The sequence below is a fragment of the Pan paniscus genome, chromosome 20, assembly GCF_029289425.2.
Source record: "Pan paniscus chromosome 20, NHGRI_mPanPan1-v2.0_pri, whole genome shotgun sequence".
Lineage (NCBI taxonomy): Eukaryota > Metazoa > Chordata > Mammalia > Primates > Hominidae > Pan > Pan paniscus.
Genome location: NC_073269.2, coordinates 24,784,673 through 24,802,703, shown reverse-complemented (window position 1 = coordinate 24,802,703; position 18,031 = coordinate 24,784,673). Strand labels below are relative to the sequence as shown.

The following is an 18,031-nucleotide window of genomic DNA, read 5'->3' as shown; positions in this document are numbered from 1 at the left end:
ATGTAGATTTATCATTTAGAATGTGCTAGAGCAGACTCTATGAGGGGATCTCTCCTTTGATTGTGCTTCACTTTCTGTAACACCAAAGGATGCAAAGCCAGGTGGATCCTGCCTAGAATCTGCCAATAAGGTCTGGCCTCTGCCTTGGATTTACAAAACAGGGCCGGACTTTTGATTGAGAATGTACAGAAACAAACAAAAGACATTTTCTGCGTTGTGAAATGTAAACATAGACATAGCCTCCATTTGGGAGTGCGGCTCTTGGAGATTTTTCACATGTTGTTCATTGACCTGCTACAGTTATATGAGAGGCTCCAGAAGGAAACAGAATCTGAGGGCAGAATCTGTAAGTGTAAATAAGCATCTTAGGAGTAAGAGATCAAGGCCCCAAAGTATCCAGAGCCATGACCACAACTACATTTACCTGTAAAATGTGATACTGGAGTAGAGTATTTTTGTTCTTTCTTTCAAGAGCTAGAAAATCAGAACAGGTGATCCAGGTTCAGGAGCTCCACTAGGGCACTTCCATTTTCTATGTAGAATCAGCCTAAGTCTCCAGCCTGGCTTATTATTGGGCCATCAGCCCCAGATCACTGGGAATTCTCTCACAATCACCCAGGTGTCTTTGAGGCATTTGAGGATGTCCAGATGGAGTCTCACTCTGTGTCCCAGGCTGGAGTTCAGTGGCATGATCTCAGCTCACTGCAACCTCTGCTGTCCAGGTTCAAGTGATTCTCCTGACACAGCCTCCCGAGTAGCTGGGATTACTGGCACATGCCACTGCACCTGGCAAATTTTTGTACTTTTGGTAGAGACGAGGTTTCACCATCTCATCAGGCTGGTCCTGTACTCCTGACCTCGTGATCCACCTGCCTCAGCCTCCCAAAGTGCTGGGATTATGGGCGTGAGCCACCGCATCCGGCTGTATAATTTCTATTTCTTTCACTTGTTAAGTGTACGGTATTTATTTTCCAATAAAATTACCCTAGAAAACCTTAAGGGATTTGTTTAAATTGCATATTAGTATATAGTATAAAGTTGACAGGGCAGTGGCTAGAAAATATTTAAATTACAGAAACTGTTGGATTTAAGTTTCTTTTAGGACACTTAGAAGAAACAAAGCTGGTAGTACCCCAGTGACATAGAGAACAGAATTCTACATAGGGGCCTCACACTGCCCCAGACTTGTTTACATATATTCTTTTTGAAGGCCTTATTTAGGTCTGACCATACCCTGGAGTCTTGCCTCACAGAACTGATTAGTAGAGATCAAGAGTTTTGGCTGGTGAATCCTGCTGCCTTTCTAGAGCTGGTGCTCACAATTTCCTGAAACCCAAAAGCAGATGAATGGGAAAAATAAAGTATGTATTATAGAGTCTTAGCTTTTAAGTTTTCTATTAAAACCAGTGCTTGCAGAGACATTCTATTTAGCAACTTGTTTTCTATTCCTGCAGATCCAGTAATTGCTCCCCAAGTAACAAAAAAGTAAACATAAACAGAATAAAATTTTCTCTAAACTGCATTAAACTCATCCTTTCTATATCTTTTCTATCTGTCTATATTTAGCTTTTATTTCTTACAACTTTTTAAAAAATTTGATGACAGAGAAACAGAAGAATAAAAATGCCGGGCCCTTTATCTAAATCCTGAAAATTCCTAAACCCTTAGTACTAGCTCCCAGGGTATTATGAGAATTAAATCACATAATGTGTTATGCCCAGCACTGTGGTCTGTATCATACTCTTGAGCACACAGTACTTGCTTAATAAACATTGCAGTAGTACATGTGTACATGTTGTTTTTTAAACCCAGACTTATTCAAACATTGCGGCCTTCTGTTTCCTCTATAAACTTAAAGAGCCAGCAAAGAATATAAAACTTTAGGATGGAGATGGGTTGTCCTTATTTGCACGACAAGTATTTGGTTGTGAGAAGGGTGTTAAGTGTAAGGGACCCTGTGCTCTGCCTGCTTTCTCTAATGCTAATAATGAGCCAAGGGGGAGCAACATCAGCATTGATTGGGGACTTGTTTAAAACACTCTTTCATAAACCCTTTTCAAACCTGCAGAATCACCTTACATAATGTGGGGCCAAAATTACCAAGTGATTTATACTTGTGGCCTCCCCACAGCTTCTGTTTATTGTTCTGGGTGGAAGGATCCATGTTGTTTTAATGAAGGGCCTCATGTGACTCTAAGGTGAGACCAGAATCAAGTATGAGGGCTTCAAAATACATTTTCGAGAGTTAAGTTCCACCTTTGCACTAAAGGGTGGTCACAGGGCCTGTTCTGTTTGGGTTTGGTAGGGACAGATCAGTGTGGTGCATATTTCCATTGCTGTAGCAGAAATTGCTGGAGTCTCTGGCAGCGGAGGGCACCTGAGGACAGGAAAGGAGAAGCTTATATTTTTGTCTACATGGAGCAGCTCATTATTTCTGAATCTATTCTGTTTAAAAGACAGAAATAAGTGAATTTTTCTTTTTCTCCAGTTGATGTCATACTAGCAGGTAAATGTGGTACTGACACCTTTAAAGGCATATTCTCCATTTGCAGGTGTAACTTGTCCAGAGAATCTCATCTGAGAAGGAATTCCAGAGGAGGAGGAGAAAGAAACAAATGGCTTTTCTTCAGGTAAACATGTGTCAGATGAAGAGCTGTGTCCACTCTGCCTCCTGGACTGCCATGTATGTATTTAGTACTCACAAACCCTTACTTCTCTACTTGTGTTTTTCCTCCGTAATGAGTTTGGTTTAACTACTTCTTAAAATTCTTATGATAGTCAAGGGTCTCTGGAAAACGTTTCTGTCCTATGTCCCACAGACTTCTCTACATTCTGTACGTCATAGCTTCTTATATGCCATGCAGAATTCTCAGCAAGAATTTATGACCTGCAATATTAAAAATGTTCCCTTTGTGGCTATTGAACATGAAAAGATGTGGATGCTCAAGATTTCTGTTGGGGAAAACTGTGGTCCTTAGTAAAGATGGAGAACATGTAATGTTGAGGCTCCATCTGTGTGTTCCATTAGCTCTATGCAGAGGAGGATTAAGAAAATGCTTATTTAAATGGAATGGCATTTATTACCCAGAAAGTTCTGAAAAAAATTATTAGGAGATACTTGCTCTCTAGGGTGCTAAATGAAGCCTACTTAAAATTCCTACTAAAAATTACAGAACATAGGAGTTACCTGTATTTTGAAGTTTGCATAAACTGTTGTTTATGGTTAAATTCAGACTATAGTTTACTGTTTCGGGGAGGAATATTTCAACAGTGATGCTGTGTTCTTCTGTGTGCATTAGCACATCATAAAAATTTGTCCTAGTGCAGTTAATGGTTAATGATTCACTTGGTGAAATAGCTGATAGATTTTTTTCACTATAGAGATAACTATTTTTCTCTTCATAATTAAGTATCTTTATGCAGCTGCTCTACACAAGTGATCACATTTAATCTGGCAGTTCTCCTTTTATTTTTTCTACATATTTTTCTTTAGAAAATGAAGGCTCTTATCTTTGTTTACAGGCTAGAAAAACTGGGAAAACACAGGCTCTACCACTTACTGGATGTTTGACAAAATATCCTTATTAGGCCAAAAATGTTAGCATTACTGGTAAGCTTGTTAGAAATTCAAAAAATCAGCGGTGAGCCCTGGCTCATGCCTGTAATCACAGCATTTTGGGAGGCCAAGGCAGGCAGATACATCACCTGAGGTTGGGAGTTTGAGACCAGCCTGACCAACATGGAGAATACCCTGTCTCTACTAAAAATACAAAAATAGCTGGGCGTGGTGGCACATGCCTGTAATCTCAACTACTCAGGAGGCTGAGGCAGGAGAATTGCTTGAACCCAGGAGGGGGACACTGCCGTGAGCCAAGATCATGCCACTGCACAGAAGCCTGGGCAACAAGTATGAAACTCCGTCTCAAATAAAAAAGAAACGGAAATAAATACGTAAATCAGACTTACTCCAGATCTTCTTGGAAAAAAAAAAAAACCTGCATAAGGTCTTCAGCTTATTGTACATAATAAATTTGAGAAATGCCTTCTAAGTGAATGTCTTTTCCATTGGAAAAATATTCACAACTCATTCCGTATGATGTAAATATAGCACTCAAAAATGTACATGTTCGTGTTCATGCCCTTAATTTTATACTTTATTATCTAGAAAAATAAAATATATGAACTGTTGTTCTGGATCTTATGGTGCTTTTTTATCATAGAGAATAATATTTCTGTGTTGAAAATTATTTTATTGGATAATTTTAGTCAGTGCTATAAGTCAGAACCACTTCTCTTTACTCTCTCATTTCACCTTAAGTCAAATTAAAAATTCCACCCCTGGCCACTTGGTAAAAATGTGTGTGTTCTTCAGGGACCATTGCAATTTAGAGATGTGGCCATAGAATTATCTCTGGAGGAGTGGCATTGCCTGGACACTGTACAGCGGAAGTTGTATACGAATGTGATGTTAGAGAACTACGGAAATATGGTCTTTCTTGTTGAGGATAACTTTAAGACATAATTCATAATATACCCTAAAGGTTTTATTTCTCTTTTATGTAGAACTTTTTAGTAATCTATTCTTTGCATAAAAGAGTTTCAGATCCCCTTTTTTCAGAAAATCTTCAAAATTTGCTCATGCAGAAAAGTCTCTTCAAGATGTTTCATCTTAATCCAAACTTTCCACATTCCTGATTTGAGCTGTATAATTCACTCTAAATTAGTGGTAATTCCAAAAATTTAGTGACAAAGTATTCTTGCCCCCACCTGAAAATCTAATTGCCACCACCAATTTTTGATTCAGTAGTATTAGATATTAAAATTAAGAAACCTACAAATTGAAAGCATTTTCTAAATATTTAGAAATGTTACAGATTAGTATTTTGTAATTAATTTACTAGAATATTTTATCACATCCTCTCTACTGAACACATTACTAGCTTGTAATTGGAGAATATGAGCACGATTCATGTTATTCTTTTTTTTTTTTTTTTTAATTGATCATTCTTGGGTGTTTCTCACAGAGGGGGATTTGGCAGGGTCATAGGACAATAGTGGAGGGAAGGTCAGCAGATAAACAAGTGAACAAAGGTCTCTGGTTTTCCTAGGCAGAGGGCCCTGCGGCCTTCCGCAGTGTTTGTGTCCCTGGGTACTTGAGATTAGGGAGTGGTGATGACTCTTAACGAGCATGCTGCCTTCAAGCATCTGTTTAACAAAGCACATCTTGCACCGCCCTTAATCCATTTAACCCTGAGTGGACACAGCACATGTTTCAGAGAGCACAGGGTTGGGGGTAAGGTCACAGATCAACAGGATCCCAAGGCAGAAGAATTTTTCTTAGTAAAGAACAAAATGAAGTCTCCCATGTCTACTTCTTTCCACACAGACACGGCAACCATCCGATTTCTCAATCTTTTCCCCACCTTTCCCCACTTTCTATTCCACAAAACCGCCATTGTCATCATGGCCCGTTCTCAATGAGCTGTTGGGCACACCTCCCAGACGGGGTGGTGGCCGGGCAGAGGGGCTCCTCACTTCCCAGTAGGGGCGGCCGGGCAGAGGCGCCCCTCACCTCCCGGACGAGGCGGCTGGCCGGGCGGGGGGATGACCCCCCCAACCTCCCTCCCGGACGGGGCGGCTGGCCGGGCGGGGGGCTGACCCCCTTCACCTCCCTCCCGGACGGGGCGGCTGTTATTTATTCTTAATACAACAGTATTGTTGTCTCTAAGCCAAACCTGATCACTCATCTGGAGCAAGGAAAAAAACCTTTGGCTCTGAAGAGACATGATTGCCAACCCCCCAGGTAGGTATGAGTGAAAATGAATACAACGGAAAATACAGGTAAGAAGTCTCAAAGTCAAAGAGAAAACCAGTTCTTAAAATCTAATTTGGGAAGTTGTATTCCAAAGGAAATATTTCCTGAGCAGCTGTTTTTTTTTTGTTTCTATTTTTAAGTTTTGCTCTCACAAAGGGGCATCTTCTGTCTCATGCTTTTAAATTCTCTAAGGATTCTACTTTTCTTTCAGTGAACTTCCTTCAAGTTCACAGTGAGAGCCAAAGTCCTCTTCATGGTATATAAGAGACTGCACAATCTGTCTACTTTTCTATTGTTTTGGGGACACACAAATATCTGCATGATTTTGATAAACTATTTTTTAAGTTTTTTTCATCATGTCTGAAATATGTGTTAGTTTCTGTTGCATTTTTGCTCATTTTTTTGCACAATCCATTCGGTTTTTATTAGAATAGTCTTGAAATACAGCTTGACATTATAAGTATGATATCCTTCTGTTTTTTTCCTCAAGATTGCTTTGGCTATTCAAATTTTTAGTTTCACATAAATTTTAAAATAGTATTTTCCATTATTGTGAAAGAAATATCACTGCAAGTTTTGATAGAAGTTTATTGAATCTGTAGATAACTTTGGATAATACGGCACTTTAATGATATTTACTTTCAACCCAGAGATAAAATGTTTTATATTTATTTGGATTTTCTCTAATTTTTTATTGATATTTTTATTGTAAAGATTTCTTACCTTTTTGGTTATTTTCTCAGAGATTTATGTATTTATTTTTTGAGAAAATGTCTTGCTCTTTCTCCAGGCTGAAGTGGAGTGTCATGATCTCAGTTCACTGAAACCTCCACCTCCCTGGGTTCTAGCGATTCTCCTGCCTCAGTCCTAATTAGCTGAAATTACAGACATGCACCACCATGCCCAGCTAATTTTTTATATTTTAGTTGAGATGGGGTTTCACCATGGCCAAGATGGTCTCGATCACCTGACCTTGTGATCCGCCCACCTTGGCCTCCAAAAGTGCTGACATTACAGGCATGAGCCACCAGGCCTGGCCAGACATTTATTATTTAATGCTATAGTAAATACGATTTTTTTTTTCTTTTTCAGATGGAGTCTGGCACTGTTGCCCAGGCTGGAGTGCAATGGCACGATCTCTGCTCACGACAACCTCCACCTCCCAAATTCAAGCAATTCTCCTCCCTCAGCCTCCAAACTAGCTTGGACTGCAGGTGCTAGCCACCATGCCCAGCTAATTTTTGCATTTTTCGTAGAGATGGGATTTCAACATGTTGGCCAGGCTGATCTCAAACTCCTGACCTCAGATCATTCACCCGCCTCGGCCTCCCAAAGTGCTGGGATTACAGGCGTGAGCCAAAGTGCCCAGTGTGTTCCTCTGTTTAATTAGATAGTTTAAGTGTATAAAACCGTACATATACATGTATGTTGATTTTATATTTTGTTAATTTACTGAGTGTATTTATTAGTTTAGATGGGTTTTAATGTACTGTTTAAGGTTTTTCAAATATAAGATTGTATGATCTACAAACAGCAACATTTTATTTTTCTTCAATTTCAATGGCTATTTTTATTTCTTTGACTAATTCTTCTGCCACACACTTCCAGTGCTACATTAAAATAGAACCAGACAATGGGCACAATATAGTTTTGTACTAGTGTCTGAATTTGATGGAGCAAACACCTTTTCAAGTTTTCATAAACTGATTTTAGAAGGTAAAGATCTTCTTAGGGTGATGAGATGCCCTCTGAATTTGTAGTGATGAGGGGTTTTAGCTTGGTCACAAGGTTGCTGGGTCTGCACTATAGTCCACCTTTAGCTGGCTTGTTAGAGGGGGTTGGGGAGTTGAAATCTTCATTTTAGTTTTGGACAGACTAAATATCCTTCAGGACTTTGCTCTGTAGGGCAGACACTAGGGCATGTTTTGGCAGTCAGGTCTGCATATGGTGGGCCTTGTATCAGGATGTGGATGAGTATGGCTTTCAGTGAGTACCAGAGAGCATTTCCTCAGGTTAACTGTGTGGGTTTCTATATAGGCAGAACTGACCTTAAGCTGTGGCTCAGGTAACTGAAAGTGAGTCATTGAACCACTTCAGGTACCGTAGTAAAGGCCAAGGTCTGCAGGCCTGCCTACATGGCTGTAAATGGGCCACTTCTGCCTCCAGGTCTCCGAAATGGCAGGACCTCTGCCAGACTGTGCCTGGGAGGAGTTTGGGATGGTTACAGAGTAAGTTCAGAACTCTCAGTGTATAGTAAGGTGTGAGGACCACTTGAAGGCTTTGCCACATTCTTCACATTTCTAGGGTTTCTCCCCAGTATGAATTATCTCATGTCTACTAAGCCTTGAGGGTGAAATAAAGGCTTTGCCACATTTATCACACTTGTATGGTTTGTTTCTCTCCAGAATGAATTTTCTTATGTGAAGAAAGGGTTGCAGAATGGTTAAAAGCTTTGCCACATTCTCTACATCTATAAGGTTTCTCTCCAGTATGAAGTATCTTATGTGTAGTAAGGTGTGTGGATAGGTGAAAAGCTTTGCCACATTCTTCACATTTATAGGGTTTCTCTCTAGTATGAATTTTCTTATGTTTAATAAGGGTTGAGGACTGGTTAAAAGCTTTGCCACATTCTTCACATTTGTAGGGTTTTTCTCCAGTATGAATTTTCTTATGTTTAGTAAGGGATGAGGATTGGTTAAAAGCTTTGCCACATTCTTCACATTTGTAGGGTTTCTCTCCAGTATGAATTTTCTTATGTTTAGTAAGGGATGAGGACTGGTTAAAAGCTTTGCCACATTCTTCACATTTGTAGGGTTTCTTTCCAGTATGAATGATCTCATGTTTACTAAGGGTTGAGGATGCAACAAAGGCTTTGCCACATTCTTCACATTTGTAGGGTTTCTCTCCAGTATGACTTCTCTTATGTGAACTAAGGGTAGAGGAGTACTTAAAGGCTTTGCCACATTCTTCACATTTGTAGGGCTTCTCTCCAGTATGAACTCTCTTATGTCTAGTTAGGACTGAGGACCAAATGAAGGCTTTGCCACATTCTTCACATTTGTAATGTTTCTTTCCCATATGAATGAACTCATGTCTACTAAGGGTTGAGGATGCAATAAAGGCTTTGCCACATTTATTACACTTGTATGGTTTCTCTCCAGTATGAATTCTCTTATGTGTAGTAAGGATACGGGAGTACTTAAAGGCTTTGCCACATTCTTCACAAACGTAGGGCTTCTCTCCAGTATGAATTTTCTTATGTTTAGTAAGTGTTGAGGATTGGTTAAAAGCTTTGCCACATTCTTCACATTTGTAGGGTTTCTCTCCAGTATGAATTTTCTTATGTTTAGTAAGTGTCGAGGATTGGTTAAAAGCTTTGCCACATTCTTCACATTTGTAGGGTTTCTTTCCAGTATGAATTATCTCATGTTTACTAAGGGTTGAGGATGCAATAAAGGCTTTGTCACATTTATCACACTTGTATGGTTTCTCTCCAGTATGAATTCTCTTATGTGTATTAAGGGCAGAGGAGTACTTAAAGGCTTTGCCACATTCTTCACAAATGTAGGGTTTCTCTCCAGTATGAATTTTCTTATGTGTTATAAGGGTTGAGAACTGGTTAAAAGCTTTGCCACATTCTATGCATTTGAAAGGTTTTTTTTCAGTATGTCTTATATTATGTCTGTTTGAATTTGAAAATTTATGAAAGACTTTCCCATATTTATCACATTGAAATACTTTGCTCTGGGTAGTTGTACTACATTGGTTAAGTCCATTATAACCTCCTGTGTGCACCTTACACTCATCCACACTTTCACACCTTTTTATTAACTGTAAATTTCCATGTCCACGTTTTTCATATCTTCTCAGTATCACTTTTTGGAAAGAATCTTTTATGTTCTGCTCTGGCCAAAGGTCTTGGGCAAAATGAGAACATATAACTGAAAGAAACAATAAAAACACATTACTTCAATTGCTAGACTCAGATAAATATACTTTACAAATCTAACCTATAAAATTATACAAACTACATAACTAAGATGACATAGTAAAATACCACAAGCTGTAATGTCTTCCTGAACATATAAATGTAACAAAAACATACAAACCAAAATGGCACAAATGTAACTGGTAAGGCAGGTAAATTTAACTCCATCTCAAAAACAAACAATTGAAAAACAATTAATATTTTGAAGATGTCTTTACTGCTCAATTTAATCTACAGATTTAATGCAATGTTTTTCAAATGACTCATTGCATTTTCAAAGAAATAAAAACAACAAATTTAAAAGTATATGGAATCCAGACAGACAATAAAGTACCCAGCAATCTTCAAAAACAGGAACAATGTTAGAGGCAATACCATTTCTGATCTCAAAACACATAAAAAAGCTACAGAATTAAAATAATTTGGTATGAGTATAAAGGTGAAAAAGTAGACTAATAAAACAGAATGCAGCACATATATTACATTAACTTTCACATAATTATTGTAGCATTGTTACTGCAAGCCAATAGGTAAAAGTAATCCAAATTTGTGTCACCAAATCATTCAGTAGACACAAAAGTACAGGAATTATCACTCAGTTTTCAAAAAGCAGAAAATACTGTAACAACTATTAAGATAAATATTGATGACATTATGCAAAATAAAATGACCCAGCTGCAAAAAGACAGAGATTGGATGAGATATATAAAGCAGTTATACTCTTAGAAACAGAAAACAGAGTGGTGTTTGAAAAGAACCACAAAATACAAAGAATTGGTAGTTATTTACTGTGTATTGAGATTTAGCTTTGCAAGATAAAAAACACTCTAGTGATATGTTGCATAACAATGTCAATATAATAAGACCAAACTGAATATTTGGAAATATATATATATTTTGAGATGGAGTCTCACTCTGTCTCCCAGGCTGGAGTGCCTCCTGGGTTCTAGTGATTCCCCTGCCTCAACCTCCTGAGTAGCTGGTACTACAGGCATGGGCCACCATGCCTGGCTAATTTTTTGTATTTTAGTAGAGATGGGATTTCACCATGTTGGCCAGATGGTCTCGATCTCCTGACCTCGGGATCCACCCACCTCGGCCTCCCAAAGTGCTGGGATAACAGGCGTGCACCTGTAGATACACCATATAAAATAATTTTTATATCAATAACAAACTGGAAAATATAGAGGCATAGTTTTTATTCAATTGAAGTTGTTATGAGATTAAAATATATTGTTTTAACTTTAAGATGTATGTAATCTCCAGTTTTTGAGATGATTACAAAGATATTATTTATACGAAGTATGCAAAAGAAAGTAAAATATAATCAAAGCATGCCAGTACAAAATTAAATGAAAATTAAGTAAGTAAAACAGGAAATGAGAAAAATATAACTACTAGAAACACATAAAACAATAACAATATTAGTGGTAATAACAACTTCATTTCTTTAACCAATCATTTTAAATATAGATTAAACTACTAAATAAAATGAAATGTAATCATAGGACTTTGGAAGGTCAAGATGGGCTGATCACTTGATCCCAAAAGTTCAAGATCAGCCTGGGCAACATGGCAAACCTCTGTCTCTACAAAAAATACAAATAAGCTGGTTGACAGAGTGAGACACTATCTCAGAAATAAATGAGGCTGGGTGCAGTGGCTCATGCTAGTAATACCAACACTTTGGGAGGCTGAGGCAGGAAGATCACCTGAATTCAGGAGTTCAAGACAAGCCTGGCCATCATAGTGAAATCCCGTCTCTACTAAAATTACAAAAAATTAGCTGGGCATGGTGGCATGCACCTGTAATCCCAGCTACTCAGGAGGCTGAGGCAGGAGAATCACTTGAAACTGGGAGGTGAAGGTTGCAGTGAGCTGAGATCATGCCACTGCACTCCAGCCTGGGCAACAAGAGTGAAACTCCATCTCAAAGACAAACCAAATAAAATAAATAAATAAATAAATACAAACATAAATATATATATAAATAAAATTATATAAAGAAAAAGATATAGAATGCCTAAGTGGTTTTTTTAAAAAAGCATATAGTATGCTGCCTACAAGGGACTTACTTTAGCATTGAGTCAAATAGGCAGAAAGTAACAGAATGAAAAAAATGTATATTCCATGAAAATAGTAACCACAATTGAGTAAGGTGGTCGTAATTATATTGGACATAATATGCTTTAAATCAAGTACTTCTACAAGACAAAAACTGATATTATATTGTGGGCAGCAAGCCACCCAGGTGCCGAGGCAGGAGACCGAGGACATGAGCTGTTCCAGCATAATAAAATATAAGATAAGAATAGTTATACCAGATATAGATCTTAGATATGATTATATATGAATATCATTAATCATTAGTTGGTAGCAATTACTTTTTATTCCAATATTATAATAATCCTTGATCTATAATCACAACCTAGGAAAAGCCAGGCCATACAGAGATAGAAGCTGAGGGGACATAGTGAGAAGTGACCAGAAGACAAGAGTGCGAGCCTTCTGTTATGCCCAGACAAGGCCACCAGAGGGCTCCTTGGTCTAGCGGTAATGCCAGCGTCTGGGAAGATGCCCGTTGCCTAGCAGACCACGGTCTAGCAGTAGCCTCAGTGTCAAGGAAAAACACCTGCTACTTAGCGGACCGGGAAAGGGAGTCTCCCTTTCCCTGGGGGAGTTTAGAGAAGACTCTACTCCTCCACCTCTTGTGGAGGGCCTGACATCAGTCAGGCCTGCCTGCAGTTATCCGGAGGCCTAACCATCTCCCTGTGATGCTGTGCTTCAGTGGTCACGCTCCTAGTCCGCTTTCAGGTTCCATACTGTACACCTGGCTCTGCCTTTTAGACAAGAGTAGCAAAATTAGTGAAAGTACTAAAAGTCTCTGATATGCAGAAATAATGGCATAGGCTGTCTCTCTCTCTCCCTCTCTCTCTCTGCCTTGGCTGCCAGGCAGGGAAGGGCCCCCTGTCCAGTGGACACGTGACCCACGTGACCTTACCTATCACTGGAGATGACTCACACTCTTTATCATGCCCCTTTTGCTTTGTATTCAATAAATAACACCGCAGCCAGACATTCGGGGCCACTATCGGTCTCCGCGTCTTGGTGGTAGTGGTCCCCGGGCCCAGCTGTCTTTTATCTCTTTGTCTTGTGTCTTTATTTCTACAATCTCTTATCTCTGCACACAGGGAGAAAAACCCACTAATCCTGTGGGGCTGGTGCCTACATTATATGATGGTAAAGTGAGTTGATTTAGCAGGAATGTATAACTAAAATATTTATCTATCTATATGTATATGTGTACATAACATCAGAGCTCCAAAATATATAAAGCAAATATTGATAAAAGTGAAGCGAGATATACATAGCAACATAATGATTGTAGACATCAAGACCCAGTTTGCAATAATAGAAAATTCAGGTAAAAAATAACAACCAAAAAACTTAGACAACATTATAGACTATTTTGATTCTTTTGCATATAGAGAAATACTTGAGAGTGCATAATTTATAAAGAAAAATTGTTTATTTGGCTCACAGCTTGGCAGAGTGTATAAGAAGTGTGTGCCAGCATCTGCTTCTGGTGAGGATTTCAGAAAGCTTAAAATGAAGGTGGAAGGTAAAGAGTAACTGGACATATTATATGGTAAGAGACTGAGCAAGTATGAGGTGAAGAAGCCACGTTCTTTTAATGAACCAGCTCTTATTTGAATTGATAGAGTGTAAACTTTTTGGTTACCGAGAGGATGTACCAAGCCATTCATGAGAAATTTGCCCCCAATGACCCAAACGTGTCCCACCAGGTCCCACAGCCAACATTGAGGATTTATATTGCAGCATGAGATTTGGACAACATAGACATCCAAACCATATTATAGACCAACTAGGCTTCACAGACACACACAAAACTCTCCAGTCAAAACCAAGATAATACACAATATTCTTATTTGCATCTGGTATATTCTGTTAGGACACATAACAAGTTTTATTAAATTTAAAAATACTGATTGGGTGCCATGGCTCTTGCCTATAATCCTAACACTTTGGTAGATCCATTGGTGTCAAAAGTTTGAGACCAGCCTGGGAAACATAGTGAGATCCTAACACTACAAAAAAGCAAACAATTAGCCTTACATGGTAGTGCATGTCTACAGTCCTACCTACTCAAAAAACTGAGGTGAAAGAACAATCACTTGAGCCCAGGAGGTTGAGGCTACAATAAGCTAAAATTCTGCCACTGCACTGCAGCCTGGGTGACAGTAAGATCTTGTCTCAAAACAATAACAACAAATCAATTTAAAAACACTAAAATTATGCACTGGGTGTTTTCTAATAAAACCTGAATAAAACTAGAAATTAAAAAGCAAAAGTCAAACTGGCAAATTCAAAAATATGTGAATATGAAACACACTCTTCAATATATTCTTGCTCAGGGGTCAAAAATTTCATTTTTCAAAGATATCAATACAACCTACAGTTAAAAGCTACAGTAACATAAACAATATGATAATGACACAAACATAAACAGATGAAAGAACAGAATAGAGAGCTCAGAAATGAACCATTTTGTATATGATCAAATGATTTTCCACAAAGTTGCCATGTTTACAAAATAGAGAAAAATAATCTCTTCAAGAACTGATTATCAACACTGATAAAGTTGGCTTATTTTCTTGAATGATACAAAAACATATTTTAAATAAACTACTTAGACATAAAAATACAGAAATGGAAAAAAGTATTCATAAATCTATATCCAAAACATGTTAACACAGGCCAGGTGCAGTGTCTCAAGCCTGTAATCCTAGCAACTGGGGAGGGTGAGGTGGGCAGATACCTGAGGTCAGAAGTTCGAGACTAGCCTGGCCAACATGGTAAAACACCATCTCTACTAAAAATACAAAAATTAGCTTGGCGATGTGGCATGCACATGTAATCCCAGCTACTTGGGAGGCTGAGGTACGAGAATTGCTTGAACCAGAAGGCAGAGGTTGCAGAGAGCTGAGATTGCACCACTGCACTTTAGCCTGGGCAGCAAAGCAAATCCATGTTTATTGTAATCAGTATTCACAAAAGCCAATAGGCTGAAGCACCCTAGATGTCTCTTGACTTATAAACATATTAAAAAATGTAACATATACATACAATGGAATATTATTCCATCTTAAAGAGAATAATCTTGTCACCTTTTTAGATGAACCTTGTGAATATTATGTCACCTGAATTAATCCAGTAACAAAATTATGGATACTGTATGATTCCACTTATGAGATATCTTAAGTAGTCAAAATCATAAAAACAGAAAGTAGAAGGCTTGTCTCTCAAGGTATGGAGAGAGGGTAAAATGAGCAGTTGTTACTTAATGGACATTGAATTTAAGTTTTACAAGATGTTAAGTTTCTAGAAGTCTTTTGCATAACAACGTGAATATACTTAACATGCCTGAAATGAACAGCTTTTTTTGAGATAGGGTCTCACTCTGTCACCCAAGCTGGAGTGTAGTGGCACAATTTTGACTCCCTTCAATCTCCCAAGTAGCTGGGACCACAGCTGCACACCACCATGCCTGGCTATTATTAAATTTTTTTCATAGAGAGGGGTCTCCATATGTTGCCCAGGCTGTTCTCAAACTTTTGGGCTCCAGGGATCCTCTTGGCTTCACCTCCCAAAATCCTGGGATTACACATGAGCACCACAACCACACCTGGCCCTGAAATATAAACTTCAATAAATTTAAGATGGTAAATTTTATGTTATGTGTTTTTAAAACAATGCTTTTAAAGAAAAACTGAAAAAAATACAGAATTATAAATCTTTTTGAAAATTACCTTCAAATCACAAAAGTGTTTCTTTCACAAAAAGAAATATACATTAATCATTAAACACATGGTGAAAATAAGACTATCTCCATGACTCTCACTTAGACAAGATAAAACTACCATCGAAAATCAGCTAAGAATATAAGCCATAACTAAAATTGGAGTCATATTTATAGATATACACATATACATATATAATCTGATTGACAGACATGCATAATTTATCTCTTAATTAAACCTCAAATTGACTTAAAGTGTACCAAGAGAATTACAAATTGCCTAAAATTATAATACATAAGTAAAACCAAAAAACACAAGAAACTAATGTTAAGACACCTACAATGAGGCTGGGTGCAGTGGCTCACACCTGTAATCTTAGCACTTTGGGAGGCTGAGGCACGAACCACAATCCCTTGAACCCCGGAGGCAGAGGTTGCAGTGAGGCAAGATCACGCCACTGCGCTCCAGCCTGTGCGACAGAGTGAGACTCTGTCTCGGAAAAAAAAAAAACCCTACACTGAGAAAACACACTAATATGGAACTTTGAAACAATAATAGAAATGTTTCCTCATAAAATCTAGTATGCAACATTGATGTATCACAAAAAAAATAATTGTCAGGCTGGGTGCAGTGGCTCATGTCTGTTATCTCAGCACTTTGGGAGGCCAAGGCGAGTGGATCACCTGAGGTCAGGAGTTCAAGACCTGCCTGGCCAATGTAGTGAAGCCCCGTCTCTACTAATAATACAAAATTTAGCTGGGTGTGGGGACACATGCCTGTAATCCCATCTACTTGGGAGACTGAGGCACGAGAATGGCTTGAACCTGGAGGTGGAGGTTGCAGTGAGCCAAGACCGCACCACTGCACACTAGCCTGGATGACAGAGATTGACTCCATCAAAAAAAAAAAAAAAAAAAAAATTCTAGGTAACTGCAATATTTAGCTTTTAGTTTGTACTCATGAAGTGCAGGTATTTTGAATCATTGGTATGCACTGTATGGCAGTAAAATTTCAGAGAATATGCCGTATAATTATAAATAGAAGATTCTAATAAGAAACTTAATAAATTAGCATTTAAAAGAACCTAGAGTTACTTTTGTTTAAAATATATGCTATTCTTACACAAAATGAAACTGCTGTAATCCAATTTTAGAAGCAAAGAGTAGTCTTACATTTTTAAATAAAGAAAATATATATTTTGCAGAATAGGGTTAGACCCTCTGATATGTAAAACAAATATTAGAAAATAAAGTATATTATTATTTAGATATAGGCTAAAGTAAGTAGATGAAAATCCTTTAATTCCTTTTTGCCTGCAGCAAACTGAAATTTACAAGTAACTATTTTCGTAAATATGGAGTGCCTACTAATTATCTAATTTACTTGAGGCATACCATGCAAATTCTAGCATATTGTCCTAAATATCTGAATCTCAAATTACAGACAAATTTGAAGTAGAAAATAGAAAGTAAAAATCTACAGGGAGAGTGACATCAGTAAGATGAAAAGATTAAAAGTGCCCTATTTTCATATCCCCTTACAGCAAAAAAGATCTCAACCATCCTTGACAAACATGCCTTTATGAGAAAACCAGGCATTATGGTTCACAACTGTAATGACAGCTCCATGGTACATTAAGGTTTGAGAACTGCTTCAGGTCAGGATTTTGAGACCAGCCTGGATTATGTAGCAAGATGACATCTCCAAAATAAGTGCCTCTAACAGAAATTTGAGATCCAGGGAGGGAGTTGTGAAATGCAGTTAAAGCTGAAGATTGAGAAGTGTTCTATTCAGAAGGGAGGCCCTCATGCAGGTGGGAAACTACAGGACCCCTGTTCTTGGCTACAGCCCAGGATAGAGTTCAGCCAACTTGGTCTCACTGAGAATTCTGAACTTACTCTGTAACCATCCCAAACTCATCCCAGCCACAGTCTGGGAGAGGTCGTGCCATTCCAGAGACTTGAATAAAGGCATCCATGTACAGCCATGTAGGCAGGCCTACAGACCTTCGCTTTTACTGTGTTCCCTGAAGCAAATCAATGATTCAATTTCAGTTGCCTGAACCACAGTTTATGGTCAGTTCTGTCTACATAGAAATCCACACAGTTGGGCCAGGCGGGGTGCCTCATGCCTGTAATTCCAGCACTTTGGGAGGCTGAGGCAGGTGGATCGCCTGAGGTCAGGAGTTGGGAGACCAGCCTGACCAATATGGAGAAACCCCTTCTCTACTAAAAATACAAAATCACCCGGGTGTGGTGGCACATGCCTGTAATTCCAGCTACTTGGGAGGCTGAGGCAGGAGAATCTCTTGAACCCAGGAGGTGGAGGTTGCAGTGAGCCTAGATTGCACCATTGCACTTCAGCCTGGGCAACAGGAATGAAACCCCGCCTCAAAAAAAGAGAAAA

At 38.5% G+C, this 18,031-nt stretch overlaps 1 protein-coding gene across 1 annotated transcript in view; it reads right to left on the bottom strand.

Moving 5' to 3' along the window:
* Window positions 1-7,342: 7,342 nt before the first annotated feature.
* ZNF93 (zinc finger protein 93) overlaps window positions 7,343-18,031 on the bottom strand; it is a 69,447-nt gene continuing 58,758 nt past the window's right edge. The window contains 2 exon segments of the mRNA XM_034944161.3: window positions 7,343-8,214; window positions 8,216-9,497. Of these exon segments, the coding sequence (XP_034800052.1) occupies window positions 8,116-8,214; window positions 8,216-9,497 (1,381 nt within the window). The 3' untranslated portion in view covers window positions 7,343-8,115.